We start from the raw sequence: 16,153 nt of genomic DNA, 5'->3' as shown, positions 1-16,153 counted from the left end.
TCTAGCTACTTTTAGCGATTGCTGCTCATTTCCAATCGTTCCGCTGCCAAGCTCCTTCGCACGTTCGTCCATGGATGATGCTGCGAGCGATCCCGTCTCTGCTAGACCGGAGTCAGCTAGGAGTGATGTTTCCAATCCTCCTCCTAGAAGGAACACCCTCGGCCAACCTTCGTCTGACCCCTCTTGGCCCATCGACGCTTTGTGTGGGGGAGTTTTTAAATATAAATGATGTTGAATGATATTTTCGCTTTAGTTAGCTATCGAACGCGGCTCGCGGTTAATTGACTCATCACTCGTCCTGCCTATCTTGTGGCCGCCGATTGTGGGTGGGATCAAACGGATCAAGCTTCTGGATCCGATCGGGACGTTTTGCTTGAGTCGGGAGTGGATTCAAGAGTATCGTTAGTGAAAGTTGTCCAGCGTTGTTCTGGAAAAGTGCGAATCTGATCAAGTTTCCCTCTTGTGTTCGACTTCAACCAAAACCACTAATTAATAATGGTAATGTTTCATTTGGTGCTGTTTATATTTTAAAAGTTAAAAATGAAGATCGATTGCAGTGGGTTGAAAAATTGGATCATACTTCTGCCTTCAAGTGAAACCTGAACTGGGTTTTTTTAAGGGAATGTGAACAGTTGTATAAGCCAAGAAGGTGAAAAAAAATTCATACCGGTATGGTTGAACTAGGAACTGTGATAGATCTGTGCACTACTCGTTATAGGGAAAAAGTTTTTCCTAGCACCTGGAAGAGCGAGAGAGGAACTCAGGTGCAATAAATAATGCTGCTGACTACCCACGGCGCGGTGTGGCATCATGAATCTGCATCTGAGAGCAGCCAGCGAAGAAGAAACTGCCATCAATCACTCCGACCCACAATCTGCCCTTATTAATTATTCAATTGAACAAGAAGCTAGACGTCAGCTACGGAATTTGCGCTGCTTTTTTGTTGTTGTTAAGATTACTGCTACATAGGAGTCTACCATCGGAAGTGACGTAAAATTGTCAAAAGGATCTAAAAAAATTGACATAACAATTATTCAGTCGAACAATGTTGATATTGATATTGATCATTGAACTTATAAGCAGAAATACATGATCGAATGAAGTGGAACTTCGTTATTTTTTTTTAAACGTTTTTGACTAAACATTCGCATATGATTTATGAAAGAAGGATAAAAAAAGACCCACTTTGTTTCCAACTTTATGTGGTCACATCCCATGTTCAGTTCGATTTCCGTCGGGGCAGCGCCAGCAAACTTCCAAATGCCCGGATTAAATAATCAAAGTGCCGCCATAAATATGCAATTAAGATCCGATTTGACAGATATGCATGCATCCTTCTATCGGATACGGTCGATAAATGTTCTAAATTACGGCTTTTATTTATTAAAAATATAAATTTTATTGAGGCCCCCCCCTTCCCCCCCCCCCCCCCCCCCCCCATCGCATACAGTGGATGCCAGAGACAATAATTAATCAGCCAAGTCTATTTCGGATGTATCGCAAATTGGAAAGAATTGAAAAAAAATGTACCGGCACCTGACGATTATTATTTGGCACATAAATAACAGTTTATGCACTGGTGATCATGAAGTTATTTCTATGATGTTTAAATTCTGTTTGAAAAATAAAAATAACAATAAGAAGTGGTCTAGTTCTTATTACAATAAAGATTATTAGATCGAGAAAATCATTTTATTTTCTGAAATTTTATGCTAGGGGTCATCAGATTTAACCTGAAATTGTATCAACTGATGCAAATATAAAATACGTAGAGAGATATTTACATGCCAATAAATAAAAGATTGCTATTTTGCATTTATTTTTTCTTTGAATAATTTTTTTGAATGATTGAATTTATTTGTTTAAAATCAAAATATACTTAAGACCTTAATCAAAAATGAAATTAAGTAGGCAATTTTTGCTACTTACGGCTATCAGAAGATTTTCTGAAGTTTTAACTTTTACGAATATTTCTAAAATTTAGACAAGTGAAGAAAATCAAGTGTACCAGAAGGTTTAATATCTTCACCATTTAAGTTGTAAAAAATAAATAAATAAAAAACTAAAGAAAAATGTTTCGAATAATAAGCAGAATTTTTAAAATGAAATCTCGTATTCTTTTTTTTTTGTTTCGATTATAGTCGTTTTACCATCATTATGGCATTCCCGACTTTATCAACGTTACAGTTGGCGGATCGTTATTGAAAAACTTATCCGGTACAACTGTGTTCGATGTTTACTCTTGGGCTCGAACTCGCGGACATCTGCTCAGGAGACAACAGACTTGCTAACTGAGCTATATCACAAGTCCGATCTCGTATTCTCATTTCCATAAACTATATAAGAATTAAAATACAGATTTCAAATTTCATATTTGACTCCTGATGCTGATTTTTATTTTCGGGTTTGTTTTCTGTTAACTATAACAATTTTTTTTAATTTTTTTTTTCATTTGGATTCTTATTTTTCCTGGTTTTGAAACTTAGTAAATAATCTGCTAGCTGTTTTATGCCAGAAATATTAGTCTTATTATGAAACTCGGGAACCCAAATCATGTTTTTGAATAAATATTTCATGAATTTTTTTTTTTATAAAATTTTAAATTTGCGTATTGATTTATATGACGCATGGCCGTAGGAACGGGGGGGAGGTGGTTAACCCTAACCCCCCCCCCCCTCCCATGAGGGTCCATCAAAAGCAAGCTAGGTTTTCTACTCTACACTCAAAAATTTTTTTTTTATCAAATTCAGTTAATAGAATAAGGTTATTCGAATCTTGACTCAAAACTGACTACAAAACCTCGAAAACTAATCCCAGGTTCAGAATTCAGTTGCAGATTTTCAAATTTTTCCCACATATAGATAGTAATTCATTTCTGAATAAAATTTTTTATTCTGGTTTTTTAGAATCAAAATAGAAATTGTAAATGTGTTTTCAAATTTTGGATTATGTATCCAGTTGAGGATTTTTGTATCCGGTTCGAATCATCATTATAAATTGAAATAAAACGCTGTGTTTTAAATTGTCGTTTACATTTGGTTTTACATTACCTTCAAAATTTGGTTCATGATTTTCGAAACACACGCATTTTTTATATTTAGTAAATATTTTTCCGAATATGAAAAAATAAAGTTTTTGAAAGTTTAGTTTTTTTATATATTATTCAAATTCGAAGTTCATGAACTTAATTCTAAATTCAAACATAACAAAGCTTCCAAATAGCGTTATAGATTCATTATTCGAAATTTTTATGTTTTACTTAGATTTGCAAGATGGATTAGAAAAATATATTTGAAATGAAGAATAATCATTGAAACCCAAAACATCCTAATTATATTATTATAGATCCTTGATTAAGGCTCCGAAACTGATTTCAATTCTTGGCTAATATTTCATAATTTGGAAACCGATATTTCAGAAAATGTATTGAACTGTAAACAGATTGAAAATTAAAATTTTTAATTCAAGTTCAAAATTCAGATTCAGATTCAGATCGTAAATGAGTTCCACTATCAAAATAAAATTATCAAGATGACTATTCCGGTAAAGATTTAAATTACAAGAGATTGAAGGATGATAATTCTGATTTTAAGTTCGGTTTTAGAAGTTAACCAAAATCAGTTCGTTTGCACAATCAAAATGACAAAAATTTGAAGAATTATAGTTCATTAAGCAAAAAAAGGGGGCTTTTTCCTGCTCCAATATATAAAAAAAATAAAAATCCACCTACAGGAATTGATTTTTAATGAAAATTAATTTATAATAACGAAGCATGTATCTTCTTTTCAAGAAATTTAAGGGAATTTCATGTGTTTTGGCGTATTATTCAACATCATAAATATTGCAGTATTTTCTAGAACCAAATTTCAAACTAAAATCTTTAACTTAAATCGAGTTTGCATAAATCCGATTTATATTGAAAAATTTTAATCTTTAACTCTTACCTTTGAAAATTGGATTTATTTTTAGAATTTCCTTTGGAAATTTAAGGCTTTCTTGAAACAAAACTTATTGTAAGTTGAAATTAAATAGGCAAAATTAAGCTAGCCAGATTACCCAGACTTGCCCGAATATTAAAAAAAAATAGAAAAAGGTTTGGCTGCCCAAATTTGGTAGAAAAAAAAACCTGTTTAATCCTGGATTTATTCACATTTTATTGAAAAAAAAAAAATGAATTGCATCATTATAATCTCAAATTTTGTTTCCAAAAATGAAATTTTACAAGCTGGATCTATTAAAATAAACATAAACGATTTTTTGGAAGACTAAAAAACGATTCAAAATCTGTTTTTTGTTTTTTCCTTGTTGTTTTGTTGAATAATTCTTGGATTATTGTCAAACTTTCCCAAATATTGACCAGATTTTGGTTTGAAAATTTGGAATAGAATGTCCGAATTTTGTAGGTTTTAAAAAAAATAATAACGTCTGGCAATCTTAAGCTAAGTTCACCAGATTTTGATGCAAACTAAAGATTTCAACTGTCGATGAAAGTAAGTTTCCTATTTTGGTGCTAAAGGATTCTTTATACAAATCCCAGTTAATCATCATTTGAAAGATTCTTTCAAAGTCGCGAATGCCATTAAGATGGTAAATTGGTTGAAATTTGAAAAAAAATCCTGTTCGGACCGGTTGTCCGGATTTCATTGGGAAAAGCCCGGATTTCACCCAGAATTATAAATTTTATTCGCCAAATCATACAAAAACAAATTGTGGTTTTTTCGAAGCCTAAAATACTATTTGAAAGCTGCTAATGAGTTTTGATGACATTTTTTTTTCAAGTTGATTTTCATTATTTTTTTTGAGTAATTCGTAGGTTTTGACTAAATTTTCCTGAATACAGCCCGGATTTTCGGTTGACAATTTCAAACTCAAAAACCCCAATTATGCCAGGTTTTAAGATAAAATAGCCTATTTATTCATGTTCAACGAAACCGTTTTGTCTTCACTTCCTATTTAAAATTTTTGAATATACTACATAGTATTAATAGAAAAAATATACGCGGCCTTCATTTTACTTTGGGTGAACTCAAACCTACTGTGAATCCGATATAATATATGGAATTTTTAATTGGAATTAAACAAGCTCACGTGAAACAGTGGAAAATTGCGTAGAATGCATATAAACAAAGCTCGCCAGATTGCCCGGTTTAATCAAGGTTTGCCGGATATTTAATACGAAATTTGAGAAAAGTCCGGTTCGGCCATGTAGCCCGGATTTCATTAAAAAAGTCCAAATTTTGTCCGGATTTTCTTCACTTTATTAGTCAAACAAAACAAAAAAAAACAAATTGTGTTGTAAATTTTTTTTAAACAAGTTTTAAAAATAATAATCATGAAAGGTTTTCTGGAAGCCTAAAACGAAACTTAAAATCTGCTGATGAGTTTTGATAAACATTTTTTTTTCATTTTTCATGATTTTTGTTGAGTAATTTCTGGGTGTGGAGCAAATTTGCCCGGATATCACTCGGAATAACGGTTGAGAATTCTGAAATCAAATGCCTGAATTTTGCCAGGTTATTAAATAAAATAGCCTAGATTTGTGTGTTATCTAAAATATCTTCATTGTGTGATGCTTGGAGACATGCAACTTTTTTTTCTAAGTACCGTCAACTGGCGTAAAATGCAACACTTTTCAACTTTAATGGCTACTTAAAAAACTTTATATCCACAGATAATAATACCGCTTATGTATCAAGAGTTTAAAGGTTGACGGGACATCAAATACGTAGTCAGAAAAAATATTTGTTTCACCAGATATTTTTAATTTTATAAAAACATTTTATTTTATTTTGATAGGAGTTAAACCCATTTAGGTCATTCTTCCTCGGTTCTGAAAACATCAATAATCTTGATTTAACAAAATTTAATAAAACGTTCGAAAATTTATAGTTTCTAATCAATTGGTGATTCTAGTATGCATATACCAATTGCAGTAATTTTTGATAATTTTCGATTAAATTTTACATTTTTTCTATTAAAGATGTTTTTTTAAAGAAAAAAGCATAAAGCTTCTGCATACATTTCGGGGTAAAAAAAAACAAAAAAAAATCATAAAAATATATGTTTGGATGGACGAAATTTTAACAAACGCGTGCTGCAAAACAAACATATTCCAGCAAATTAAAGCCAGATTACATGGTGTCAATTTCATTTGCTTTTGTTGCATCTTACCACAGACTGGTAACTGAAGTATAAAAATATTTATTTATACCTTCATTTTTGGTGATTGTCCGAAAAATATTTTTAAAATCAACAGTGTTGGTATAGAATAATAAAACCAATTTGAAGTTTGTAGGTGATATCATTAAACCAATCCGTCAGGAGTTGGCCATGAGAAAAAAAGTGATCGGTCGTGTTTATGTTGGATTATGACAGCTCCGGGAAAGTTATTTAGATCAAGGTGTGTGTTACCGAATATCGAATTCCCGATTCAGCCATTTTGGCTATGTAGGCTATGCAACTAAACGGAACTCATGAAGCTTGTTTACCAACAAACCACAGAAAAGCTGAGCAAAAAATAAACAAACTCATTGAGCGCCCCGCTCACTCCTCGCCTACTTACTGTGAAAGTCGGAGATCCTAGTGTATCAAAAAACCTTGATTTCGATAGGTTTTTTTTTTTTACAACGAAAGCGTTATTTTAAAAATTGAAAACTGTGAAATTGGACCATGTGAAAAAATAGAATGATTTCGAAACAAGTCTCAAGATTTGTATCTGTTTTCTTTCAAATTTTATTATGGCGTTACTGAAACTTGCTTTCGATAAATTAAGCACTACCAAATCTGCCAACAAAAGAGTCCTGTTATCCTGCCTTGGTGAGCCCCTTCCGATCTATAATTTTTTCTATTATTAGAATGATCTTATATCTTAGGACAGCTCATTTATTCTCCTAATAATGCTGATTAAGCATCATGAAATTAAGTAGTATTGGAATTGAGTAGTCATGAAAAATTATTTCAAAAATATTGAGTAGGGTCGAATTCTACCGGATTTGTAGATTTTGTTTACAAAAACTTAATCATACACACGCAATGTCTTGATCTTTCGTGAGTTGATATTCAAATACTGTTTCTGATGGAAAGTGGTTAAATTTTATACGCAAATTACCCAAGCAACCAAAATTCCCTTAAAAAGGTTCCATAGAAGCTTAATCAGCTCTCGTTTTCTGAAGCTCAGCTTTTGTCTGAAGAGAATGCTAATCAGCCCAAAGTTTAAGCTCTTAAAGCTACTTTCAAGTTCGTTTAGGTGGCTGTAGAGAACGCTATTCAGCTTCTAAGAGAATGTCAAGAAACTTCTACGCCCCGAAAAAAAAAATCCGATTGGCAGATTGCTCTGACTACCAGACGTCAGATTGCTAGGTTGCTGGTCTATCATGGTCTATCTCATTGACTAAAATGAGTCATTGGTTTTAATTATATTGTTTTGATTACAATAGCTGCTTACGCCTAGAGAATTGAACCGCTGCTCTCTAGGTTGCAATGAAACTCACCAGCCTCTCGACCAATCCAGCAATAGTTCATCGACACTGTAATAATAAGTATTTAAATGACATTAAGATTTAAAAGATTGAATAGGTTTGTCAATAGATTGCATCTTATTTCGTTTCAAGGACTTTCAGTACACCATATAAATAATTAAACAAAAATTCTCATCATAAAAAATGTATTTGAATATCTTAACATTTATAAGAAAAATTCGAAAAAATCTTGAATTCCATTTGACATTTTTGACATGTCGCCTAGAATTTCCATATAGGTTCTTTAAAACACCTTCAAGTATCTTAATGGTGCGTTTTAGAATGTTACGCGAACGTTACTGACCTTCTTTAAAGAAGTTCCAACAAAAGCGCTTAGAAGTTCCGTTATCGATAGTTTAACCTTTCAAAGGGCGATATAAGTTCCTGAGTAACTTTTACTCGACAAGAGTCACCTGAAGTTCCCGTAAAACATTTTTTCAGCCAAATGTGAACTTTGGAGTTCCATCTTTAAGTAAAAACGCGACTTTTGGTTGCTTGGGTAGCGTTTAAATTTTACGTGGTCATCAAACTTCGAAAATGTTGTTGAAATTTTAAGCTCAGGATCCATAAAAGGTGTGTTAAAATTGGCTCTGCTGATATTACTTATGAAAAATTGATTCTCTGATCACTTCGTAGGAAAAAAAGGCATCGTGCAATTGGCATACATGAACGAGGTATAAGTTGTCTTTGCACTCTCACCATACAGATAGTGTACACCCAAAATAATCTGCACGTAGCGGCTACGTGAGAAACTGCATAATTTTTATTCAATTGATTTTCACGTAGATGCTACGAAATCCTCTATATTAAAAATGGAGGCGTTTTCTTTGTAACACCACCACGTATAAACGGACGGTTGGAATGAAGTGAAATTTGGTATCCCAGGAATTTTCCGGTCAGAGATGGTTTGTATAATAGTTTCGATAATCTCACTTTTTATGGCAGGGGGGCTCCTATACAAAATAAACTTGAAATGGGAAACAGCTTTAATAATTTTAAGTCGATGTTCATAAAAATTGATTCACGAGCACGAAGAAGTTAAGGACGTGTAGATGGAGTTAAACAATTATAACGATTTATTTAGTAAAAGGTAAAACGAAGTTAACAGGGTCAGCGCGTTAATAATAAAACACGGAATTGACGCTTCATGAATGCCACCTACAGTTTACGGGAATTTTTAAGTGAGTTCAACGCGAAGTATTTATGAAAGTCACCAAATTTGCATGAAATTTACCATCTGCCAGTTGCATTGGGATCCTAAATTGAACGGGTTCTGGTATTTTGCTTTGAGCTGGACCATCTCCGACACCTCTGAATTTTTCCTGACTGGAGTCGTTTCCTCGATGTTGCCGATTTTTTTTCGAATTATTGTGCCGCTCTCTGGAGTATCGGGCAACCAGCGACGAAAATGCCACATCCGAATGGTTTCCGTTGACATACCGCGTACTTTCCTCCGGATGCTTTCCTCCGTGGTGTTTTTACGGAGCCGGAGAATTTCAACACCGCAGTATTATTGCCACTAACACTCCGGAGAGATTGTTAGTTTTTCACCACTCTCTATCTGCTATCGAAGTACTCGAGTGTCATATACACTAACTTAAACTCGCACCGCCACTAGATCCTCACATTGGAGCATAAATGTTTGCACTGTAGAGCTCCGTAGAGTGGCAAATTTCCTCACCGGCGAGAATCACCTTCATTTTTTTGTGAATTGGCTTTGCCGAACGTAAGGAAAGCAGGGAGTTGAAAGCAATGTGCCATAAGACAGTATCCATTCCTTAGCCTTTCTTACGGGGCGTTCGTGAATTAATCGTTTTGAGTGATGCATCTGTTGATCGATTTATTTTGGTAGATGTCAAAAAACCATCCAAAGCATTTGATTTACATTCAAAAAATCACTTCGACCAAAAGCATCATTTTATTTCTACGAGTAGATAGCAATTTACGAACGCCCGGTATAATAAGCTTAAAAAAATTTAGTAAGTTTTCTCGGTGGTGTATGTGGTGAACATAAGAGCTCTCACTCTCACGCTCGTTGGTGTTGAATTCAATATAATCTCTCCGGTGGTGTTAGTTAAACATCTCCGTGGTGAAATGCAGAGAAACTCCGTGGGGAATCGAAAAACCCGCACCGCGGAGATTCTCCATAGAGAAAATGCATCCCTGCCGCGTAGTTTGAAAATCGCCGGAACTTCTAGGAGCTTTCTCTGAAGCGAGAAACAACACAATTCACAACTCAAATTGAATTGAATTCTTAATGATAGTCCTCCCACGTTGAATGTTCTTGAGCTGCAGCATCCGTTGCCGCATTTTAACAGCATAAAACCAAGTTAGCTAACTGACAACAATTCCCTTTTCCAACAAGAACACACGCATGAGAAAGCCAAAAAAAAAAAAAAAGAATTCATCCACTTGGACTTTGCGTGAAATTAACGTGTCAGTTACATAGAAGTATAACAGTAGCTACTACAAAGCACACGTAGAATCGATGACAAAAGCTTAGTTTACGTGAAAAATCTCGTGTATTCAATTTCTATATTATTTTGCGTGTATGAGAGCCGAACTAAACCAACGATGTTTAGCAATCGCTAGCACAACTGACCTTTGCAAGATCTAGCTACAATCAAGCTACAGTAGATTGGGACCTGAACAGGTTCCAGAACCGGGTCTCCACATTGACAATCCATGCCAATGTTTTTGGCATTCCCACCTCAGGATAGAGGGAGGAATAGGGCCAGTGCTTGAGGACAACCCTGCATTGGTCATATAAAGCCGTTAGGCTGATGTCATGCTGAAGCAACTAGCAACGCAACGCAACGCAACGTTACAATAAGATTGCGTTGCAACGCATTGGTATGTCATGCTGGCGCGACCTGTCACTTTGAAATTCCCTACAAATCATCACTTCTCTACATCTGATAATGCTTTGAATCGTCTCCTTTCTTTCGGGAGCCATCAAAAACTCATCAAATCACGACCCGGATTGCAAGAATGCCGAAAATTGAACAGACAAAATTCTTGTTTTTTGCCGGAACTAAGAATTCATGAAAATTTTCTCGCCGATTAAGATATTTTTTAGTTGATTATCACAAGTTCGGACAGATCTTCGTACTATTGTGCTTAAAACCCGGAATCACTGCTTCAAATCGAGAAAAAACAATATTCCTATTGGATTTCCTACTAGTCGCGCTACAAAACACGTTGGCATCAGATTGGTCGCGCTATACAAAGCGACCAGTATGACAGGTCTGCGCGATTTCCATGGAGATCAAATGAGAGCTGGTTAGTCGTGTGAACGTTGCGTTGTAGGTCGCGTTGCTAGTTGCTTCAGCATGACATTAGCCTTAGGCAACGAGGGATCCGACCGCCCGTTAGGACACATGAAGAAATGCACGACCCCTTTTTATGTCGTCTGTTCCTAAGTTTGACATTAGAAATCTATTTCTCGAATTCTCGTGTATGAATTTTCGGTTCAATCCGATGCATAATAACGTAATTATCGCAAAAACATTCAAAATTAATATGGACGACCCCTTTTGCCTACCCTTCTCCTAAAATTTCACATCCGAAATGAATTGGTTGGGCTGTAAAACTCATATGTTTAAATTTTCATTAAAGTCCGATACATAATCACGAAAATATCTCAAATACAGTTAACAATGAATAGGGACGAACTCTTTTTCGAGCTCCAAAGATAAACTGATTATCTTTGAGGAATGTAAAGGTTTTTTTTCCCTTGGGCAAAACAAATGCCACATTTAATTGCCTCCTGGCATGTTGTTCAACACTCTAACCACGCAACATTCTTTCGATTCGAGGAGTTTAATCTCCCGTGATAGAGACCCTCATTTCGTTTCCAAAAAGGGAGAAACGATACCTCTAATTTGATTGCCAAATTACTCGATTGATTCTCACGTTCAGCTCGCCCTCCATGGGGATACAGTTTTTTCCCCAATTTTTTTTTATTTCAGTATGTGGTGGTGGGTGCTTATTGGTTGGATAAAAAGAGAACTTTTTCACCTTCCCCCATTCGATACGCGGTTGATGAATCCGATCATTCTTATAACGGTTGATTTGGTTTATTGGCCAACAAAACACCGTTCCCGGCTAAGGGTCGGCGATCAGTTCGATATCTCAATCGGTCCCCGGAAGACGTTCTTCCCGCGGAAATTATAGTGTTCGATCGGTTAGGATTTTTTGCTATCGTTCCTCCAGTTCGGAACTAGAAATCTTTCAAACTGGCTACCGGAAAATCACGTCGCGCTAGTAGCCTAGCGGTGCTCGATGTAAGTTATTTTTTCTGCTTCTGTGAATGCTTCCGGATTCTGACTGGAGCAGGAAAAGTTACATTTTTGAAACCTACCGATGAAATTGCACTCTCTAGTCGGTAGGAGGATAGTTTGGTGCAAATTGGATTATGCTCACTTCCGGGATACATTTAGCAGTTGATGAACAGCCGGCAACGACGCTACCTACTCAATTAGTGTCAACAGCAAAATTATTTAATTAAGAAAATGGTGTAATAAAATGATTTGAGCAGTGTTTGGGGGTGGCTTAATCTACTTGTTAAAAAGTGTGAAAACTGTCAAGCTCTAATTAAAAGAGTAAATGAGAAGATTTACGTCAGTTAACGAGAGTGAACATCTGATTATTCATTAAAATAATCAAGTCAACAAATTGCGCAAAAAATTTACAAATTTAAGAATGGCATTTTAATTCTTAATATATAGCTAAGGGTGGCAATCGATGTGTGGAAAAATTTCATGTTTGAATTTTGAAAAACGAACGTATACATTTTGTAAATTGTCAAAAAAAAACTGAACTGTACAAAATTGGATTTCATTAAGGAGTGTCTCCAAGTTCCAAGCCCTCAAAGTTTCTGTTTTTTTACCATGAAAAATCACCAAAAGGGGAATCAAAGGAAATCGGAAAAAATTGAAATTATAATTTTAAATCCAAATGACATAAAAATGCATAAAACGTTGAAATCTTGTGTTGCATTGATTTGTTTGTTTGATAAAAATCGACTTCGAATTTTTAAAATCACTTGAAGGGGGAACAAAGAAAATAAAACAAGATGGCACACACTAAATGTCGAAAAGTAGTGTAAAATTGTACTTTTTAATCATTTAACCATTAGAGTTATTATAGTTACCGTGATGAAATTTTGAATAGTGGATCAAAGGATTTACTTAATTTGATACATTTTGGCATCATTGGACTCCTAGAATCCGAAATACAAAATTCATGACGTACTTTAAATGATACTCAGCTGTGTGTTAAAAATTTTTATAATCTGCAGCTTTTTCAGGTTATTTTACTCTTTCCTTGACATTGCATGGTTTGAAAGTTTTGACCCAAAATCGAAAAAAAAAATGTTGCCGCTGGTTAAGGGATCTGAAATGTTTCTTATCAAAACTGGCATTTTCTCACAAACTCAAATCTGCTGTCGGATAGTGCCAGAGACATCTTGGTGAAGTGTTATTTGATCCTTTTTTTTTTTGTAATTCTTTATTTGAAACGGCTCATACCTTTAGGCTTTAAGGAGCCAAACTCGTTTTGTTTGATTACAATTGTTTGCTTAGATCTAGTTCACTTTTTTTTTTAAGAAAATGAAGATAGGAAGGGAAATATGAAAATAAAAAGAATTATAGTCGAAGATCAATAGCTTTTAGAAAAAGGTATATTTAGAACATATAGTCCAAGTCCATCACAGCTAACACATCCCTCACTGGAACGTCGGGTGGTTTTCCGCGGGCCCGAAGGGAATCTATGAAGTTCGCTCTGGTGACAAGGTGGTCCTCACACGACCAAACAATATGCTCGATGTCATGGTAACCTAGGCCGCAACCGCATAAATTGCTGCCAGCAATATTTATACGATAGAGTACCGCATTCAAGGAAGAATGATTGGACATGAGGCGGGAAAATATACGAATAAAATCCCGACTCAGGTTCAACCTATTAAACCAGGGTTTAAGGCTTACCTTTGGGATAATCGAGTGGAGCCACCGACCCTTGTCATCCTCGTCCCATTTGCGCTGCCAGTTGATAAGAGAGTTTTTCCGAGCCAAGAAGTAAAATTCGTTGAATACGATTTCACGCTGGTAAATGTTGCCTTCCATCGCACCCACCTTTGCCAGGGAATCTGCCCTCTCATTGCCTACTATTGAGCAATGTGAGGGGACCCTGACAAAGGTGATGGAAAAGCAACGTCTTGATAAAGTAGGGGGCCGTTCAGATACCACGTGGACAGAAAAATGAGATTTTTGACCCCCTCCTCCCCCTCCGTGGACAAGCGTGGACATTTGGCAAACACCTCACCCCCTCCCCGAATGTCCACGTGGACAGATTGGAAAAAGTTTTTATTTTAAATACCTATATAATTTGACAGTTAGTGAACACCACTTTTTGACTTTTTGTTATAGAAATGGCTGATTTTGTAAAACCGAATATGAATTTCCTGATATAAAAAAAATTAAAATTTTAAATTTATTAATTATCATATTTATCACTTGCTTTCAAGTAGCTACTTATTTTTTAAACTTAAACTGGAAAGATTTTAAGAATTTTAAGATTTTGATTTAAACATCTTAATATTTATTCACCTTTAGAAATATTTTGAAAGTAAGTATGTCCACGTGGACATGACCCAAACCCCTACCCCCCTCTCCGTGGACAAGCGTGGACATTTCCATACCTCCCTCCCCCCCCCCTAAGTTGTCCACGTGGTATGTGAACGGCCCCTAGTCAATATATAGCGTATTTTTTCGATGAAGTACGGCGTGAATTTTCCTGGTCTAATGGAGCGGATTGCTTCAACAGAGCTGAGACTATCAGTTATAATATAGTAGTGTTCCACAGGTCGAGCGGCGATACTATCCAGAGCGCAATGAATAGCAGCTAACTCTGCGATGTACACAGAACATGGTGACTGGAGACTGTAAGATGCGCTAAATATTTCGTTGAACACTCCAAATCCTGTTGCTTCCTCTTTAAGTGATCCATCGGTAAAGTACATTTCGTCAGCACTGACGTGTCTATATTTAGCTTCGAAAATTCTTGGAATCAAAAAATTTTTTGATCCTTATTGGCCAGAAAAAAACAATCATAGTTTCGTATTAATGAATTCGACCAAAACAATTTTTTCTGCTAAAATGATTTGGGAAACATTTAGATGTTATGTGAAATTTTTAATGGAATGTGTCTCATGGAACGCTTTGGGAGTTACATTCATTACAAATAATCTGACTTCCATAAAAAAAAGTATTTTAGTCAATTAACCTTTTGATAAGATAAATTATCTCAGTCATTCCATCTAAAACTTTGAGTGTTGTTTCTCAAACTTTAATTTGATGGGCATTTTGTAAAAATCGATTGACATTTCTAAGTGAGATATGAAGCAATTATTATTATTAGTTGAACACATCCTCATCGACTGTAAAGGTTACGAAGAACCCCGAAAAAAGTACAAAATAACAGGGACGATTTATGAAGTTTTGGTGAATGAGGCAGACAAGGAAAACAATCTCATAACATTTCTGAAAGAGGGTAAATTATTCGAACTTATTTAAATAGGTTAAAATTAATTTTAATTAGCAGTAGTTTAGTAGTTGTATTTTTTTTTAGTATAGATGTATATTTTTTTTTAAAGACACGAATACCCCTGGAGAAGTAAAATGTCTAAAATAAACCATAATAATAATAATAATAATAATATTATTATTATTATTATTATGGTTTATTTTAGACATTTTACTTCTCCAGGGGTATTCGTGTCTTTAAAAAAAAATATACATCTATACTAAAAAAAAATACAACTACTAAACTACTGCTAATTAAAATTAATTTTAACCTATTTAAATAAGTTCGAATAATTTACCCTCTTTCAGAAATGTTATGAGATTGTTTTCCTTGTCTGCCTCATTCACCAAAACTTCATAAATCGTCCCTGTTATTTTGTACTTTTTTCGGGGTTCTTCGTAACCTTTACAGTCGATGAGGATGTGTTCAACTGTTCTTATGACGCCGCAAAAAGAACATGTTGGCGGGCTGTTACGTTCGAATAAATATGAATGTGTGAATCTAGTGTGTCCAATGCGCAACCGGGTTAGAACACGTTGTTCAGAAGCGCATTTACGATCAACATATTTGGTTGGATAAGGTTTGTTGATGCGTAGAGAACATCTCGATTGCCACCAGGTTGTTGTCCATTTATTCCAAATTTGTCGTCTTATTTCGAAGACTGCATCCTAAATTGTAATAGGATATTTTGAGGAGGAATTTTACGAGCCTCATTTGCATGGAAATCCTGCTTTTTTATTCCCAAATATTCCTGAGTGTCCTGGTATCCACGCGAATATCACATTTCGGGTCTGGATCAATTTTTCGATTTCCTGAATCCATGGGTGTTTGGAGCGCCCTCTTTTCAGAGCGTCAAGGCAATTTGCTGAGTCGCTCAATATCAAATTTTTCCCATCTGGTAAACTTTCTCCTACAGCCTGTTTAAGTGCGTATGCTTCAGCCGAAAATATGCTACAACTACCCGGAAGTGGAATTAAGCAATTATATTATAAAATAACATCTTCTTCAAACGGATAAAATTGCGAAAATAGATCGTTTTGTTATATTTCCAT

The 16,153-nt window shown here is 35.1% G+C and overlaps 1 protein-coding gene across 2 annotated transcripts in view; it reads left to right on the top strand.

Moving 5' to 3' along the window:
- The first annotated feature begins 267 nt into the window (after nucleotides 1-267).
- Nucleotides 268-16,153, top strand: part of LOC129760030 (troponin C-like) — a 35,660-nt gene continuing 19,774 nt past the window's right edge. The window contains exon 1 of one of the 2 annotated variants that reach the window (XM_055757610.1): nucleotides 268-498. In XM_055757610.1, coding sequence (XP_055613585.1) covers nucleotides 496-498 — 3 coding nt within the window. In that variant the 5' untranslated portion in view covers nucleotides 268-495. Of the gene's footprint in view, nucleotides 499-11,669; nucleotides 11,804-16,153 lie in introns of those variants that run through there. The other variant, XM_055757611.1, reaches the window with a different exon arrangement.

This window comes from Uranotaenia lowii, unplaced genomic scaffold (assembly GCF_029784155.1).
Source record: "Uranotaenia lowii strain MFRU-FL unplaced genomic scaffold, ASM2978415v1 HiC_scaffold_374, whole genome shotgun sequence".
NCBI classification, from domain to species: Eukaryota; Metazoa; Arthropoda; class Insecta; order Diptera; family Culicidae; genus Uranotaenia; species Uranotaenia lowii.
This window is presented reverse-complemented; position numbering and strand designations above follow the sequence as displayed.